The sequence below is a fragment of the Zingiber officinale genome, chromosome 4B (assembly GCF_018446385.1).
Source record: "Zingiber officinale cultivar Zhangliang chromosome 4B, Zo_v1.1, whole genome shotgun sequence".
Classification (NCBI taxonomy): Eukaryota; Viridiplantae; Streptophyta; class Magnoliopsida; order Zingiberales; family Zingiberaceae; genus Zingiber; species Zingiber officinale.
This window is the reverse complement of record NC_055993.1, coordinates 96953335-96968750: the sequence shown is the minus strand read 5'-3', so window position 1 is coordinate 96968750 and position 15416 is coordinate 96953335. Positions and strand designations below refer to the sequence as shown.

The 15416-nt window shown below is 43.6% G+C and overlaps 1 protein-coding gene across 1 annotated transcript; it reads left to right on the top strand.

Moving 5' to 3' along the window:
* The first annotated feature begins 8857 nt into the window (after positions 1-8857).
* Positions 8858-12119, top strand: LOC121978421. The gene is made up of 9 exons (XM_042530769.1): positions 8858-8894; positions 9446-9492; positions 9591-9677; positions 10009-10200; positions 10464-10616; positions 10749-10802; positions 10929-11075; positions 11188-11545; positions 11830-12119. The coding sequence occupies exons 1-9, from the start codon at positions 8858-8860 to the stop codon at positions 12117-12119; spliced, it is 1365 nt and encodes a 454-aa protein (XP_042386703.1).
* Positions 12120-15416: the final 3297 nt, after the last annotated feature.

Genomic DNA, 15416 nt, shown 5'->3' with positions numbered 1-15416 from the left:
TTATTACTTTTACAAAATTATTCTTCAAGCATTATCTTTTCAAAATCATATTTTTTAAACTCATACTTTTTGAAAAATCATAGCTTGAAAAATACTTTGAAAATTCCTCTACAACTTTATGTTTCATACTTTGAAATATTCTTTGCAAATAAGAAAAAAAATACTTAGTGCATAAGAAAAGTATTTTTGAAAGAAATTCTAAGAATTTTTTGCAAGCATTAAAACTTCTATATCATGTTTTTGCAAAAATACTTTATGTCTTGGAATACTTTTTGAAACATATTCTTGAGAGATTTTACTTTATACATTCTTCAAAATTATTTTGAAAAAGATACTGCTAATTTACTCAATTTTTTAATGGAATAAGGCTTTTTCAAAATTTCTATGACTCATTTTTTGAAAACTCTATTATACATCAAATGGGTGAGGGAATACCTTAGGCATATCCTGACAATATTTAAAAGTATTCCATCATTGTTGGTGCAAAACTTAGGGATCCTTGATAATTAAAGTCGTTTATAAAGGGTTCTTTTTGTTGTGTGACAAAAGGGGGAGAAGAAGGGTTTAAGTTAGAAATCTAAATCTTTTTTAATTGACCTAACTTAAACATATTTGTCAAACATCAAAAAGGGGGAGATTGTTGGTGCAATCGACCTCCAAGGTTTTAATGTCAGACAAATATGTTTAAGTATGCTTAAGTTGTTTAAGTATGGAGATTGATCAAGGGAAGTCCTAGTTGTAGGCTAGGCAAGGAGAGGGAAATCTCGGTATATCGTGGAAGCCAGGTGGATAGGTCTGGAGGACTTGATCCCTGGGTAGTCGAATACTGAGTCCTAGTTGTAGGCTAGGTAAGGGAAATCTCGGTATGTCGTGGAAGCCAGGTGGATAGGTCTGGAGGACTTGATCCCTTGGTAGCCGAATACTGAGTCTTGGCGAGTGAAGCCAAGTGGAGAAAACCCTAGGGGGTGGTAACCTTAGGTAACGAGAAGTCTTGGAGGAGTGAACTCCAAGCAAGGTTGATCGGATGGTTTCCGGTCGACCGCACGCGGTCGACCAGACCAACGGATCTCGGTAAATCTAGGTTTAGGTTTATCATTATTTTCTGTATTACTATTATTGTTGTTGGCTAATATGGTATTGCAGGAAAAGTCTTAATGGATCAGGCGATCAGACACTGAGCAGACTAAAGACCAAACATGTCTGGAGGATTATGTTTGGCAGATAAGTTGAGGTATGCAACTGGATGAGCGACAATGAGGTCGGGTTCCTAAAGGGAACAACCTAAGGTCGCTGATCCAACTAAAGAAACCGGGAAGGTTTCCAAGTTGAGATCAAGACAGTCCTAACTGTCATACTCATGCATTATATATTACTGTGCTAACCTTTGTGTTGCAGGGATACTTTGCTTAATACTGTGTTGCAGGTTTGGCCGGATCGGTCGACCGATACCAAGATGACTCAGCACAGATCAGTTTAATCAGCAACGATCAGATGCAGAAGGAAAATACACTGATCGGTCGACCAAACCATCAATATTAAAGGCGCAGTAAATGCAGATCACAGCAAATCTCGATGAACAGGGAAGGAGCATGTTCGGTCGACCGAACAGAGGGATCGGTCGACCGAACCATTGAAGTCCAGTTAATGCAGATTATTGAGCCAACATCAGACTCCAGCTGGAAGGGATCGGAGCTGGTTCGGTCGACCGAACAGAGGGATCGGTCAATCGAACATCTATCATACCTATAAATTGAGGCTCGAAGTCAGAGGCCAGATAGAACTTTTTGATCAATTCTTGTGCTACTCTGCAAGCTGCTCACGCTACTCATCTTCGTCAGCTCAGCAAGCAACATCGTCTGGAGTACCAACTTAACCTTCATCTGCAATACATTGTCGGTATAATTTAATTAAAGCTTGCTTTGTACTTTTAATTAAGCAAGATAGTAGGGTGTTACTATCTTGCTCCATTGTACGATTCACTTCTTTCCGAGGATTTTGGAAAGAAGGATTATAGTGCTTTACCCATCGGTGCGGTCAAGGACCACGTGCCTTCGAGTAGGAGTCGAGCTAGGCTCTGAACGAAGTAACTGAATTGTGTCTCTTTCTTATTTCCGCTGCACGACTTTGATTTCAAAAGGTTAAAAGAAAAAATTTTAAACGCGCGATATTCACCCCCCCTCTATTGCTCCAAACGATCTATCAATGCTCTCACGATCAATTACTAGTCGGACGGGTTATTCCCTAGTCAGGGACTCACCTTACTCGCCGCTCTGCCCGACTCTCACTACTCTCGCCTCACTCGCCGCTCTGCCCGACACTTACTGCTCTCGCCTCACTCACCGCACTGCCCAGCTCTCACTGCTCTCACCTTACTCGCCGCTCTGCCCGGCTCTCACTGTTCTTACCCTACACGCCGCTCTGCCCGGCACTCATCACACTTGCTTCATTCGTCGCTCTGCTCGGCACTCACCATTCGCGGTTCGTGCATCGCTGTTGCCCAGTCGCGATTTATTATCGCTCGATCGATATTTTTTCAGTCTCACCCTTGGAACCCCTCACTAGTCGTCGTTCCACTTGTTCGGGGTTCTCCCTATTGCTCGGTCACGATTTACTGTCGCTCGATCAACATTTTTTCGATCGCGCCCTCAGAACCCCTCGCTTGTCATCGTTCCACTCGTTCGAGCTTCTCCCTATTGCCTGGTCGCAGTTTATTGTCACCCGGTCAACATTTTTTGGTCGTCCGATCGCGAGTTATTGTCACTCAGTCGACATTTTCTCGGTCACGCGCATGAAATCGCTCACCCATCGTCTTTCGACCTGCTCGGCATTCTCCCTATTGCCCGGTAGGCATTTTTGGGTCGCTTGGTTGCATTCTTTCGATCACCCGGTAGACCTTCTCTTAGTCGGCCAATCAGTATCACTTGGTCATTCGCTCGGTCGATTCGCTTTGACCCGCTCGACATTCTCCCTGTTGCCCAGTCGACATTGTTTGATTACCCGGTCACGATTTACTATCGTTCGATCGACATTTTTCTCAGTCATGCTCCCAGCTCTACTCGTCTATTATTCTCTCTATTGCCCGGTTGTGATTTACTGTCGCTCAGTCAGTATTTTTCTAGGTCGCGTTCATGGATTTGCTCGCTTGTCGTCATTCCACTCGTCCAGCATTCTCTCTATTGTCCAGTCACGATTTACTGTCACTCGGTCGACATTTTTCTCGATCGCGGTCACGACTCTACTCGTCCATCATTCTCTCGATTACCTGGTCGCGATTCACTGTCGCTTGGTCAGCATTTTTCTCGGTTGCGCTCACACCTCTGTTTGTCCATCATTCTCTCTATTGTCCGGTCACGATTTACTGTTTCTCTATCAACATCAGCTCGGTTGCTCGCTCGTACCTGTAAAATACCGAAAATAGACGAATATTAATAAGGGAATTTTCCGGAATTTTTGGAAAATTTTCGGGAATTTTTCGGAACTCGTACAGACAAGTTAACGGAGATAAAAACGGGGCCTGGAAAAGCCTGTTTAGGCCATCCTGTTTTAATGAGGAAAAGTTTTATTTCCTTTTCCTTTTTTCTTTTCTTTTTCTTTTTCTTTTTCTCTTATTCTTCCCCCGCGTGCCCGACTCCTCCCCCGTGCGTGCCGACGCCGATTTTCCCTAACCGGCCCGGCGGTTTCTTCTCCTTTTATTCTTCTCTTTGATCACGCCGCACCATTTCTTTCTCCTCTTCTCATCTTCTTCCTCACCGATTCTGTGCCCTAGCCGCCAGCCACCCGAGCCACACACCGCCGGTCACCTGTCCTCAGTAAAAGGGCGCGTCGCCGACTGCCTCCTCTGCCTTAGGCCGGCCAAATTCCGACTCCCTCTCCTCTGCCCAACGCTGACCCGATCCACTCTTCATCGCGCCATCACCGACGAACCTCCTGTTTCTCCTCTGCCGCGTCGGCAGCAGTTCTCTTCATCTTTGCCCGACGCCGCCCGATTGCTGACCACCGCCTCTTCTATGTCCGAACCCTAGCACTGATGTCGCCGACCAGATAGCCATAAGAGCTCGCTGGAAGGAAGGATTAGCACCACCATTTTGTCTCTGCCCTAGATCGCCGGAATCCAGAAGATTGAGTAAGTCTTTGGTTAGAAGCAACAACTCAAGCTTTGGTGTTCCCTTCCGTGCCCTAATTCCACTGTTTGGTTTTTCTTTCAGCCACCTACAGTGAAACAATAGGGGATCATCTAAAATTTGTGGGATCTGTTCTCGGCAGCGAATTGTCTCTGCTGTGGATTAACAGTTAAGGCTGAGAAATAAGGTAAGGAGTAAGGCATTTGATACATGCTATTGATCATGGTTTTGATTCGATTATTTTAGATAGTTGTTCATGTGTAGATTGATGTAGATTTAGCTTTGTTACCTAATGGGTTGATTAGGGATTAGGAAAAACTAACCCTAATTAACCGTTGGATTTAACTTAGGCAGGTTGAGGTTTATGGATTAGGGTTTTTGCCCTAATTTAGTGTATGAGATTTTTATTTAGCTATTTATAGGATTGTAGCTAAATAAAATATATTTCTATACGTGACACAGGACTTTGACGCGAGACGAGTATCTCGATGTCGGATTTGGACATTCCTATTGGAGGCGGGTACTTCTGACTTTATGCCGTTTGATATGCATAGTAGTGAATTTAACAAATTGCAATAATTATGTTTCTTATCTGTTTCGGTTAGTCACTACCTGATACTTGTTACATGCTTGGTTGATACTTGTTTTGCATCTCATGTTATTTCTTACCTGCTTATACATGCTTATAGGGGGTAGTGATATACCATGCTTCACCATGTTTAGGACCTAGGTTTTATACCTTGTCTTATCTGTGTACCTTTGATTTGATTCATTGACCTAAGGTGCACCTTCTATATATATATATGGATTAGCTCAGGATATTTCCATAGTTAGTGCCATGCACCATTCGCATGATTGCATGCTGTGCGATAGTCCACTCCATTATTGTTGAGCACATCGCCAGTTACATGGATCTGCACACACCACCACTCATGGGTTAGTGGTCGATACAGGCAGAGTGTGTTGCAGCAGGGACTCTGTTTGGCTTCGTTGGTCCGCTCATGGGTAGTGTGACGCAGCGTAGAAGTCGGCAGAGATTCCTCTCCGTCATCGTGTATCGGGAGTTGAGAGCATTGTGCTCCCCCATTTATGATTTGGGGTAGGAGAATAGGTGTACTCCGACAACATCCCGTCCACTCGGTTACTCATCAGGAGCAGTGATGACAGAGTGCACGGTTGTCACAGCCCTACCCACTCTGTCTCACTATTGTGTGTGAGATGGTTGACTGGTGTCAGGGGTGACCAGGACGCATCATTGGCATCATACACATTGATGTATTTATTTCTTGTGATTGTGTTTGCTGCATTTATTTGCTGCATATTGGTTGGATGTCATGCTTGACATGCATACAGGATTTCTATACCTCTCGGACTGTTTATCCTTGTACCAGGTCCTGGTTAGTACAGTTTTCTCTTGTTTACTACAGTTGCATTTTATCTTCCTTATATCAGGATACTGTACGCATGATTAATGCTAGATGTTAATTCTCTACTATGTATATCAGTTGTTACCCGCTGAGGAGTTGACTCACCCCGTGGATATTTACTATTTTCAGGTTGATGCTGTCAGGAGAGAGTTCCAGTTACTAGTCCCCTGGAGTCCACGAGGATGTCTATTATCTTTTGGTGTCTTTTACAAGACTATGTTGAAAACTGTATTGTTTTGATATACTTGGATTTTATATGGACATTGCAGATGAGTTTTTAATTGGATTTGTTTTACTACACGTCTGCCTAGACGACAGAAGAGGTATGTGGATTTTATTGTCGGTTTTGAGCTTTACGAGTGTAGTTGAGTAGGGTTGTTTTTGAGTCATATTATCCCTGTTCTAGTTTGTTATCTATTTAACTGCGTGGATGGCTGTGTGATGTATTTTTATTATTGTTATTATTCCAGCCGAATGTGGCTGAGGTATATGGTGGTGTAGAAAGTTTCAGATTGTCCGCCGTACAGGGGAGATGCTGTCGAAATTTCTTGGGACAGGGACTCCTCCGGGGCGTGACAGTACCGCTTAGTCACTCGCTCAACATTCTCATAGTCACCCGGTCTGCATTTGCTCAACCGCCTGCTCAGCCATGTCCGACCATCTTCTCAATATCACTTGGTCTCCCGAACGACATTCAATCGATCGCTTGCTCGGCATACGTTCGGTACCATTTTTCGTCGCTCACTCGATATTGCTTCAGTCACTTACTCGACACCGTCATAGCTACTCGTCCGACACTATATGACAAGCCCAGCGATATGATTATGCATTCAGGCGGGATTTTATTTTTCGTTTGGTTGGGTCTAGTCAGTCGGACTTGCACCTCCTTCGATTAGACTTTAAGGGGAGGTTTGTGATGTGGATATATTTAGAGGGCTTAGAGGAAATTAGGGAAAAGAGGAGGGGCAATTTGGTCTTTTCACATGTGGAGGGTTTTTGGGGTTTTATGTGGCACTATTCATCGCGTTGGAGGGGGGGCTTCTTCGTGGTTCTGCTTCCGCCACCAGGAGGGTCACGAGAGAGGCACGCTACCACCTCCAATCGGTGTCGCCTCGCCGGAGGCTCTCGCCGACACCTCGCCAGCAAGCCATCGCACCCCACTCCCTCACCTCTCGTTGGTGGGCGCCTCTGGTCGCCCCTTCTCCTCACCCACGCGACTCCCATCGCGAACGCCGTCGTTGCTTCCTCTCTCGATGTCGCAACCTCCTCCCCTTTCTCTTCTCCACGCTGCCGCCAGCACTGCTTCTCCCTCCTACTGACGCCACCAACCATGAGTAGCCACGACCGCCTCTGTCGCCTTCTCCCTCATCTCCAGCAAGCTTCCACCGTCTTCCTCTCCCTTAGTGCACTAGCACTCACAGCCGCTTCCAGCGGGCGCCGACAGCCAAGTGCTTCCTCCATCTCCCTCTTTTTTTGTGTCCACAACCACCCATTGGCGATCTCCTCTAGGACGCCACAGCCTCGCCTCTCTTGCCACCTCATCGCAACCCACCTCCAGGTCGTCCGCCATGCTATGCGCCTTTGAGGCTGATTGGGCCTCCGAGCCCTCGCTGTCAGTGGGCTCCGATTTGATTATGCTCTGTCTTTGCTATGTTCCAGTCTTTGTGCCATCCGACCTGTGTGTTAGATTCTAGGTTGTGTGTCATATCTCGGCCTGCGTGTCGATATTATGTTTCAGCCTTCATTCCGCCATTGTATCCTGGCCTGCGTGTTGATGTCATAGCCCGGCCTGCGTGCCGAGGTCGCTTTCGGTTTCATGTCGCTGCTTCCGGCTTCGTGCTGCGTCCGACTCCGCTTCGTCAGATCCAGCTCTTCATCCGACTCAGAGTCATCTGCTCTTCCGGGTCACAACCATTTGAGCAACGTCCCATCCGAGGGCATCCCCCTGGGCTAGGGTACTTTCTCTATTCATGTTCTATGTGCATTTCGTTATTATACATATGAGTCTGTTACTTATATATTTGTTGGATCTGCCTCGTGCCTCAGGGTACTAGAGACTGGGACAACTCGATTGCTGGCTGCATGTAGCGTTGACCAGAGGACTTCTGAATGCTTGGTCAACATAGAAGTCATCTCCGTATACCCCCTCCTTTCAGGACATTGTTACTCGATCAATATTCTATCCACCTCATCCGGCGGTCCGTCTGATTCAGATTCCGGACAGGATCAATATGCAAACTAATTATAAACACAATTGATTTAAAGACAAATATGTGTCTCGTCGATCATCTTCTTCACAATATATACTTAGCTTGATTCCTCCGTCTAATTCTTGAGAGTGTTTGACCACTCTGTCCGCCATTTCTTCTTCTTTCTCCGATTCTCCCTTTTCTTATTTCATGTTCTCCTCCGGCCATTAGACCTGACGATTGCAGGTGTTGTTGCCCCCTTATACCGATTGTTGCCTAAATGCACTTGCTATTAGAGGGATTTCATTAGGGCCGTAAAGGAATCAAGTCGAGCCAAGTTTTATGATGTTTAAATTTATTTGATAAGGTAATCGAGTCAAACCAAGTCAAGTTTAAAATGAACTAAGTTATTAAAATGATTGTTCAAATTTGACTTAATTTATTTTTATAAATTTGAGCTTTATTTAAATTTGGCTTGAGTTTGATTATTTTTAAAGATGACCGAACTCTCAATTTAAATTATTTTATTATTTGAAGTTTTACATTTTAAATTTTTTTTATTGACTATTGGGCTTTATAATAAAAATTTATTTTATTCACTTAAAAAGTTTTTTATTTATTTAATATATTCATAAGAGTTTTATTGTGAATATTATTTATAAATATTATTCATAGATGTTGTTCATGAATATTAACAACTTGAATACATAGATATTCATACTTGTTCATTTAATTTAATTAATTGTTCAAATTTATTTAATTAATTGAATACTAAAGTTGTTCATGAATATTATTTACAACTCTAGATTTTATCCCTAATCTAATCTAATTGTATTTTTTGTTGAGAGAAAACAACAATTTGCTGCAGTATATTGATACTTCAGGAATTAGAATTCTACCGGTGGTTTAAATTGATTAAATTTAAAAACGCATGCTCTCAATAATGGAGAGTGTTTTTTTCCCGGATAGGAAATTAAAGAAGAGTTAATTTATTCATTCAATGAGATTCCTAGCTGACTTGTATTCATTCTGTCAGTGTCTGCAGCACTCATTTAATTAGTTAATTAATGATATTCGAAGTCATCCGCAGCCAACCATTATAAATTAATGAGTTTTACCAATGCCACCTTCAAGTGTTCATCTGAAGCCAATACTGCGTAAGTAGTAGCAGTAGTTTTTCTTTTCATTCTTCCACTTTAATTCATTTTCCTGAGCGAAGGAAAGGTGAAAGAAAAGGCGTCTAAGGAAACATTTTATTTTTAGGAAGAAGAAAGTGTAAGAGCAGGGAAATTTTTTCTAGCTTCTTAACATATTGCTTTTGCTCCATTTGTATTGAACCATTGCTGTTGGTGACCAGTTTTTGTCAGAAGTTCATAGCAATCTAAAATGCTCATTAAAGTTTTAAAATTATCAAAAAAATTTGAAGACTTTTTAAGCTCTTGTCATCTCAGACCTTAACTAGTTTTATAAATAATTTGCTTTTCATTTCGTCTCTTTCCTTCTACTAACTAAAAGCAGTAAGGAACCAACTTACATTGATTATCACACTTGTTGATTGGATAATATGCAGGTTTGTAATTGGAACAGTGACTTGATGGATAGAACACAAGTGCTGTTTATTTTTCTGACTTCAACTATTCTGTGGCTTCTGTTCCATGTTTCCGTAACCTGTACTGTGATGGTGAAAGGCCAACCTGATCAATTCTAGAAGCTTATTTAAAACGCCTGAACAAACCTGCAGTTAAAACCATGACGGTAATTTAACTTGTAATTGGTCATCTAATTTTACATAAACAAATATCTAAACAAGAAAAAAACTTCTATTTTCTTTTTTTTTTCCTTGTACATTACAGAATAAAGATGGAGAGGTAATTGATTGTGTTGATATCTACAAGCAACCTGCTCTTGACCACCCCTTGCTCAAGGACCACATAGTTCAGGTTTAATTAACTGGCTTTTTTGTTTCTTTAACTTTATGTAAGTATTTTTCTTGAAGTTTAAATTTTAGAACCTTAAATTACAATAGTTTTAATTAAATACAAATTTTGCTTTGAAGTTAGTTTTTGATTGATCTTTTAATTTGTTGATATATATATGTTGTTCAATTATGATTTCAAAATAATCTAGACTGAAATTGAAATATTTCACTCTGGTTTTGATTCTTTTCACTAAATCAATAAATTACTGAATGATGCCTTTTTATATATATATACACTCTACCTCATTATTAAAAACTAACAACAATTTCCTTGTGTGTATATTTATTTATAGATGAAACCAATCTTTATACCAGAGGTGGAAGAGGACCTCGACAATCAAACAATAGATGAACCCGCAACGCAAAATATCGAGAGTTGCCCACCAGGAACAGTCCCGATTAGAAGAACTCAGATGAGCGATCTACGTAGAGTTGCATCCTTAGAAAACTTTGGAAGACGTAACACTAATGGTGGCACCATTGATGTAAGTCGATTACTCAGAATTGAAATCCTATATATGAAGGCTCACTAATATCATTAATGAAGACCCCTTTTAGATATCTAATTAGTGAGGATTTGATCTGATCATAATTGATGATTGCTCCCAAATTAGTCATTAATGATCAAGATCAAATTCCAGCTTAATCAGACAGCTGAAAGGGTGAAAAATACAAGTTTTATGATGTATAAAATACAAAATAATGAATTCTTCTCCAGTAATTAATTTCCTTTAATCGTGATCATCAGCAAGCAGGAGCCCTGAAGGCCGGAGCAGGAACTTACCTCGGAGCCAAAGCTTCGATCAATGTTTGGAATATCCCCGTGGAACCTAATGAGTGGAGCCACAGTGCCATTGAGATCTCAGACGCCGTGAAATACTACATTGAAGCTGGCTGGATAGTAAGGCTAATTCTATCCCACACCACGACGAACACATGCATTTCATCAGCAGATTGTTTGGCAGGCGATCTGTAGTTTACTTGATGATTTATAAAGATTCGATGAATCACATATAAATAATTACTTTGGCAGGTGAATCCAGAATTATTTGGGGACCAAAAAACTCGGCTGTACACTTATTGGACGGTGAGTTTTCTGTTTATAAACTCCTAGTTGCTGGTTGCTGCCAAATCTCGAATCAATTAGAACATATTGATAGAAACCAAAAGGGCATTTAGCCTGATGGATTCTTGTCTGCTGTTCATGTTACAGGCAGATGGGTACGGGAGGACAGGCTGCTATAACTTACTCTGCCCAGGCTTCGTCCAAGTCAGCCAAAAGTTTGCGCCGGGACTTATTGTGCACCCTCTCTCAACCTACAACGGCTCGCAATTCGTCCTCCCAATAACAGTTTACAAGGTATACAGAAGTTTAAGATCGATCGGCAAAATGTCTCTAGCTCAAAGCTTGAAATTAGTATGTATTTTTGTTTTTTCTTTCGATATATATATATATATATATTGATCAACAGGACAATACGGATTTGAATTGGTGGCTCGAACTGAAAGGGGAGCCGGTGGGTTATTGGCCGGGAAAGTTGTTCGGCGGTGAGGACATGAGGTTCCAGGAGGCGAGGCAGGTGAAGTGGGTTGGCTCGGTGCTGAACAAGCGGAACAAGGGGCATCACACGACGACGCGCATGGGCAGTGGCTACATGTCCGAGGAGGGATGGGGGAAGGCAGCCTACTTCCGATCTGTGTTCATCTTCCACCCGTTAAACGTCGTGGTTCCACAGAGCAATGTGCGGCTCTTCGCCACCGCCAACCATTGCTACAGCGTCATATGGGGGGGAGGTGGTTCCATATTGTTCTATTACGGAGGCCCTGGAGGTCCCTATTGTGCTTAATTACCTATTTAATTGTTATGAATAAAAATATTTATAAGGAAAGGGTATACCTGCAAGTTTAGAAACTCATTGGACTTTTTCGAAAAAAATGAAATTAAAAAGGTCTGTTCGCCTTTTCTGGCCGCGGATCTTCTGGTCCCAAAATCCCTGGTCCCTCCCTGGTCCACACAAGTGCTATAAAACTCCCTCACGTGCCAAGCTCTAGCGCCCAAAAGCCAGACGTCATGCCCTAGCCTCGCGATTTCCTTCTCGCGATTTCTTCTCCAGCGTCGCCTCCTCCCAGCGTTGCCTCCTCCGCAGCCAAAGCCTTCATCGCCTGTGGCCTCCCTCCGAAGCGGCGTCCCTCCCGCGACCTCCCTCCAGCGCCATCTCCGCGCAAAGGCCCTACCCTCTCGACGACCAGCGCCGCCTCCCTCCCTCCGACCTCCACCGCCGCCTCCTCCCAGCGTTGGGGACCTCTAGCGCCGCCCTCGTCGCCTGCGAACTCTCGTCCTCCACCTCCTGCCGACCTCCAGCGCCGCCTCCTATTTTGTTTAGGTATTCTCCAGCAAGCCTGAATTTCTCTGCTTGCTTCTGAAAATTCGTCGATTGTTTTTCCCTTCATTGAAATCCTTGTCTTTTAGAATTTGTAATATCTCGTCTGCCTTTAGCAAAATGATCAGTTGGCGTTGTTGCCTTTTGCGTTTTGGCGATCAAAAAGTTAGCTTTTCCTATTGTTCATGAAGTATATGTTCATCTCCGAAAACCTTCTTCAAAGATCCCTTTTTTATCATGGAAGAATCGTTTTTTTAAGTTTCAAATATTTGTCTATTAAGATTATGAAACGTTTACATTACGTTGCAAGGATAAATATATTGTAGGACCGTTACGGCTTGCTAGAAGGGGGGGTTGGATAGCCTGTAAAATCAAAAATAAAACAACCCTTCTCGAACTCTTAAACTAACACTTGCATAAAATTAACTTAAACAAGAAAAGGCAAGAAAAGGAAGAGACACCGAATTTGACTTGGTTACAACCGGGGTGGTTGTTAATCCAAGAAAGATGATCGCACTATCAATCTCCTTCAGACGGAGAAGCCTCTTACACCAGTGAAAGTACAAAAAACAGAAGCTAAACTAGAACATAAGCGCACAAGTGTTTGGAATGTAAATTTCTGAGTTAATTCAAAGCTTCTGGACCAAGGCTATATTTATAGCCTTGGTCGGGGTGCCTGGAAGGGTTCCGGACGCCCTGGGGGGATAAATTTTATCCCCCAACGTTCAGATCGAGTCAAAGCTCGATTTGGTCAAAAACTGACTTTCGGGCGCCCGGAAGGGTTCCGGGCGCCCCGGGCTTGTCTGGGCGCCCAGGACTGGTCCGGGTGCCCCGTGCTGGTCCGGGCGCCCCGGATGCTAAGTCAACTCTGGTTGACTTTCGTCCAGGTTCTCTACTCCAGATCTGCTTGATTGGGTGATCTCTGCTATCCGGAATAGGGCTCACCCGAACCCAAGTTCCGGTTTTCTCGAGCGGGCTTCCCTCCGGCTTCTCGTCCCTCGGAATCGCCGCGTGTTCCCTTCTCGTCTGCCGGCGTACTCATCCGCAGTCTTCGTCCCTCGGACGCACCACGTGTCGTCCTTCTCGCTAGCTGCGTCTCTTGCTCCCCGAGCAATCTTCCGCTCCGGCTTTCGTCCATCGGAACCACCGCACGCCTCCTTCTCGTCCGTCGGTGTACTCTTCCGCAGCACCTCGTCCCTCGGACTGCCGTCCTTCTCGCTAGCTGCGTCTTCCGCTCGACTACCTGTGCTCCTAAGCTCCTGTACACTTAGACATAAGGTTAGAAACACACATGACCTAACTTAACTTGTTGATCACACCAAAACAACCTTGGAGTTCCAACAATCTCCCCATTTTTGGTCTGATCAACCCAAGTTAAGCTAGGGTAAAATAGACATTAAATAAACTTAAGTAAATTAACTTAATTTGTAATTTAAGTGCAAAAATAAAATAAGTTAATATTTTGGTCTACCTCCCCCTAGACTTATACTAATCCTTCTCCCCCTTTGATCACACAAAAAATGGGGTTTCAAGAAGACAAATCTAAGGGTTAAAGACTTAGAAAATTTTGCAATAATTTGCAATAATTGGAAAAAATAAGAAAATCTAACTTAGGCATTTTAAAAAAAACTTGAAGAAGAAATTTTCAATTTCATTATAACCTTTAACTAAAGACATCTTCTGAGAATTTTTCTAAGTGTTAAAGAGAATTTTCAAAAAATTTCTAAGTAAAAAAAATTGAAAAAAATGTTTGAAAACTTTGAAAGCATTAATTAATTCTAATTCTAATACTTTGACAGAAAGTTAATTAAACATTTATTTCAATATTTTGGCTTCCAGGTCATGGCTGTTAGGATCGATGATCGCGGCTAGAGAGGGAGGTGTGAATAGCCGACCCCAAATCTTCGCGTTTCTTTCTACAAACTAGGGTTAGCGCAGCGGAAATAAAAACAAGAAATGAAGACAAGAAATCAAACCTCAATACGCGTCGATGTAACGAGGTTCGGAGATGAAACTCCTACTCCTCGGCGTGTCCGTAAGGTGGACGAAGCCTATCAATCCGTCGGTGGATGAGTCCATGGAGAACCGGCTAATATATACTCCTTGTGGGTGGAGAAACCTCGCCACAATAACTCTTGCAACAGCAAGATAGAAGTACACAAAATACAAAGAAGCACAAGACAATATGAATGTAAAACAAACACGCTTGCCTTCTCGTCGACTGGTTGAAGCAGCAACTTCACGAGACGCCTACAACAGCAGGAACTCAGTCGAAGAAGCTCACACGAAGCTTCGGAACTCAACAAAGCTCAAAAGCACAGCAGCAGCTCAGTAGGAAGAAGAGCAAGAAGAAGAGATAGATGTCGCACTGTAGAAGCCCTCAGCTCTCTTATACCTGCATCCACCTGCGAAGAAGAAGCCAGAAGCCAGAAGACCGTTGGCTCACAACGGATAGTTCTGGACCGATCAGGCTTCAGCCTGATCGGTCCAGGCTACCTCTGATCGGTCCTGGGGACCGATCAGAGCTTCCTCTGATCGGTCCAGGGACCGATCAGCATGCATTCCCTTCCTTTTCTCCCGAACTTTTGCCTTCTGATCGTTGTTTCCTGATCGGTCTGCAGACCGATCAGATAACACTCAGTAGGCTACTGTTTGGTTACTGATCGGTCACCAGACCGATCCAGATACCCAGTGTATCACTGGATCGATCCACTGATCGATCCAGAGCTTGGTTTTTGCCCAAACCAAGTCCCAAACCTTCCAAACCAACATCCGGTCAACCTTGATCTGTTGGTACATCATGCTTAGCATCCGGTCACTCCCTTGACCTGCTAAGACTCCCCACCAAGTGTCCGGTCAATCCCTTTGACCCACTTGGACTTTTCTCTTCGTGCCAAGTATCCGGTCACTCCCTTGACATACTTGACCTTCTCAACACCAGATGTCCGATCACCCTTGATCCATCTGGATTTTCCCTTGCCCGGCTTCACTCACCAGGACTTTCACCTAGCTTCACTCACTAGGGTTTTCCACATCCGGTCCAGAGAACGAGCTCCCGAGCCCTCTCTGACCTCAGTCCGGAGAACGAGCTACCGAGCCCTCTCCGATTTCCATCCGGTCCAGAGAACGAACTCCCGAGCCCTCTCTCACCACAGTCCGGAGAACGAGATACCGAGCCCTCTCCGACTTCCATCCGGTCCAGAGACCGAGCTCTCGAGCCCTCTCTGACCACAGTCCGGAGAACGAGCTACCGAGCCCTCTCCGACTTCCCATGTGCCAAGCTTCCATATTTGGACTTCTCCGTGCCAAGTCTCCATACT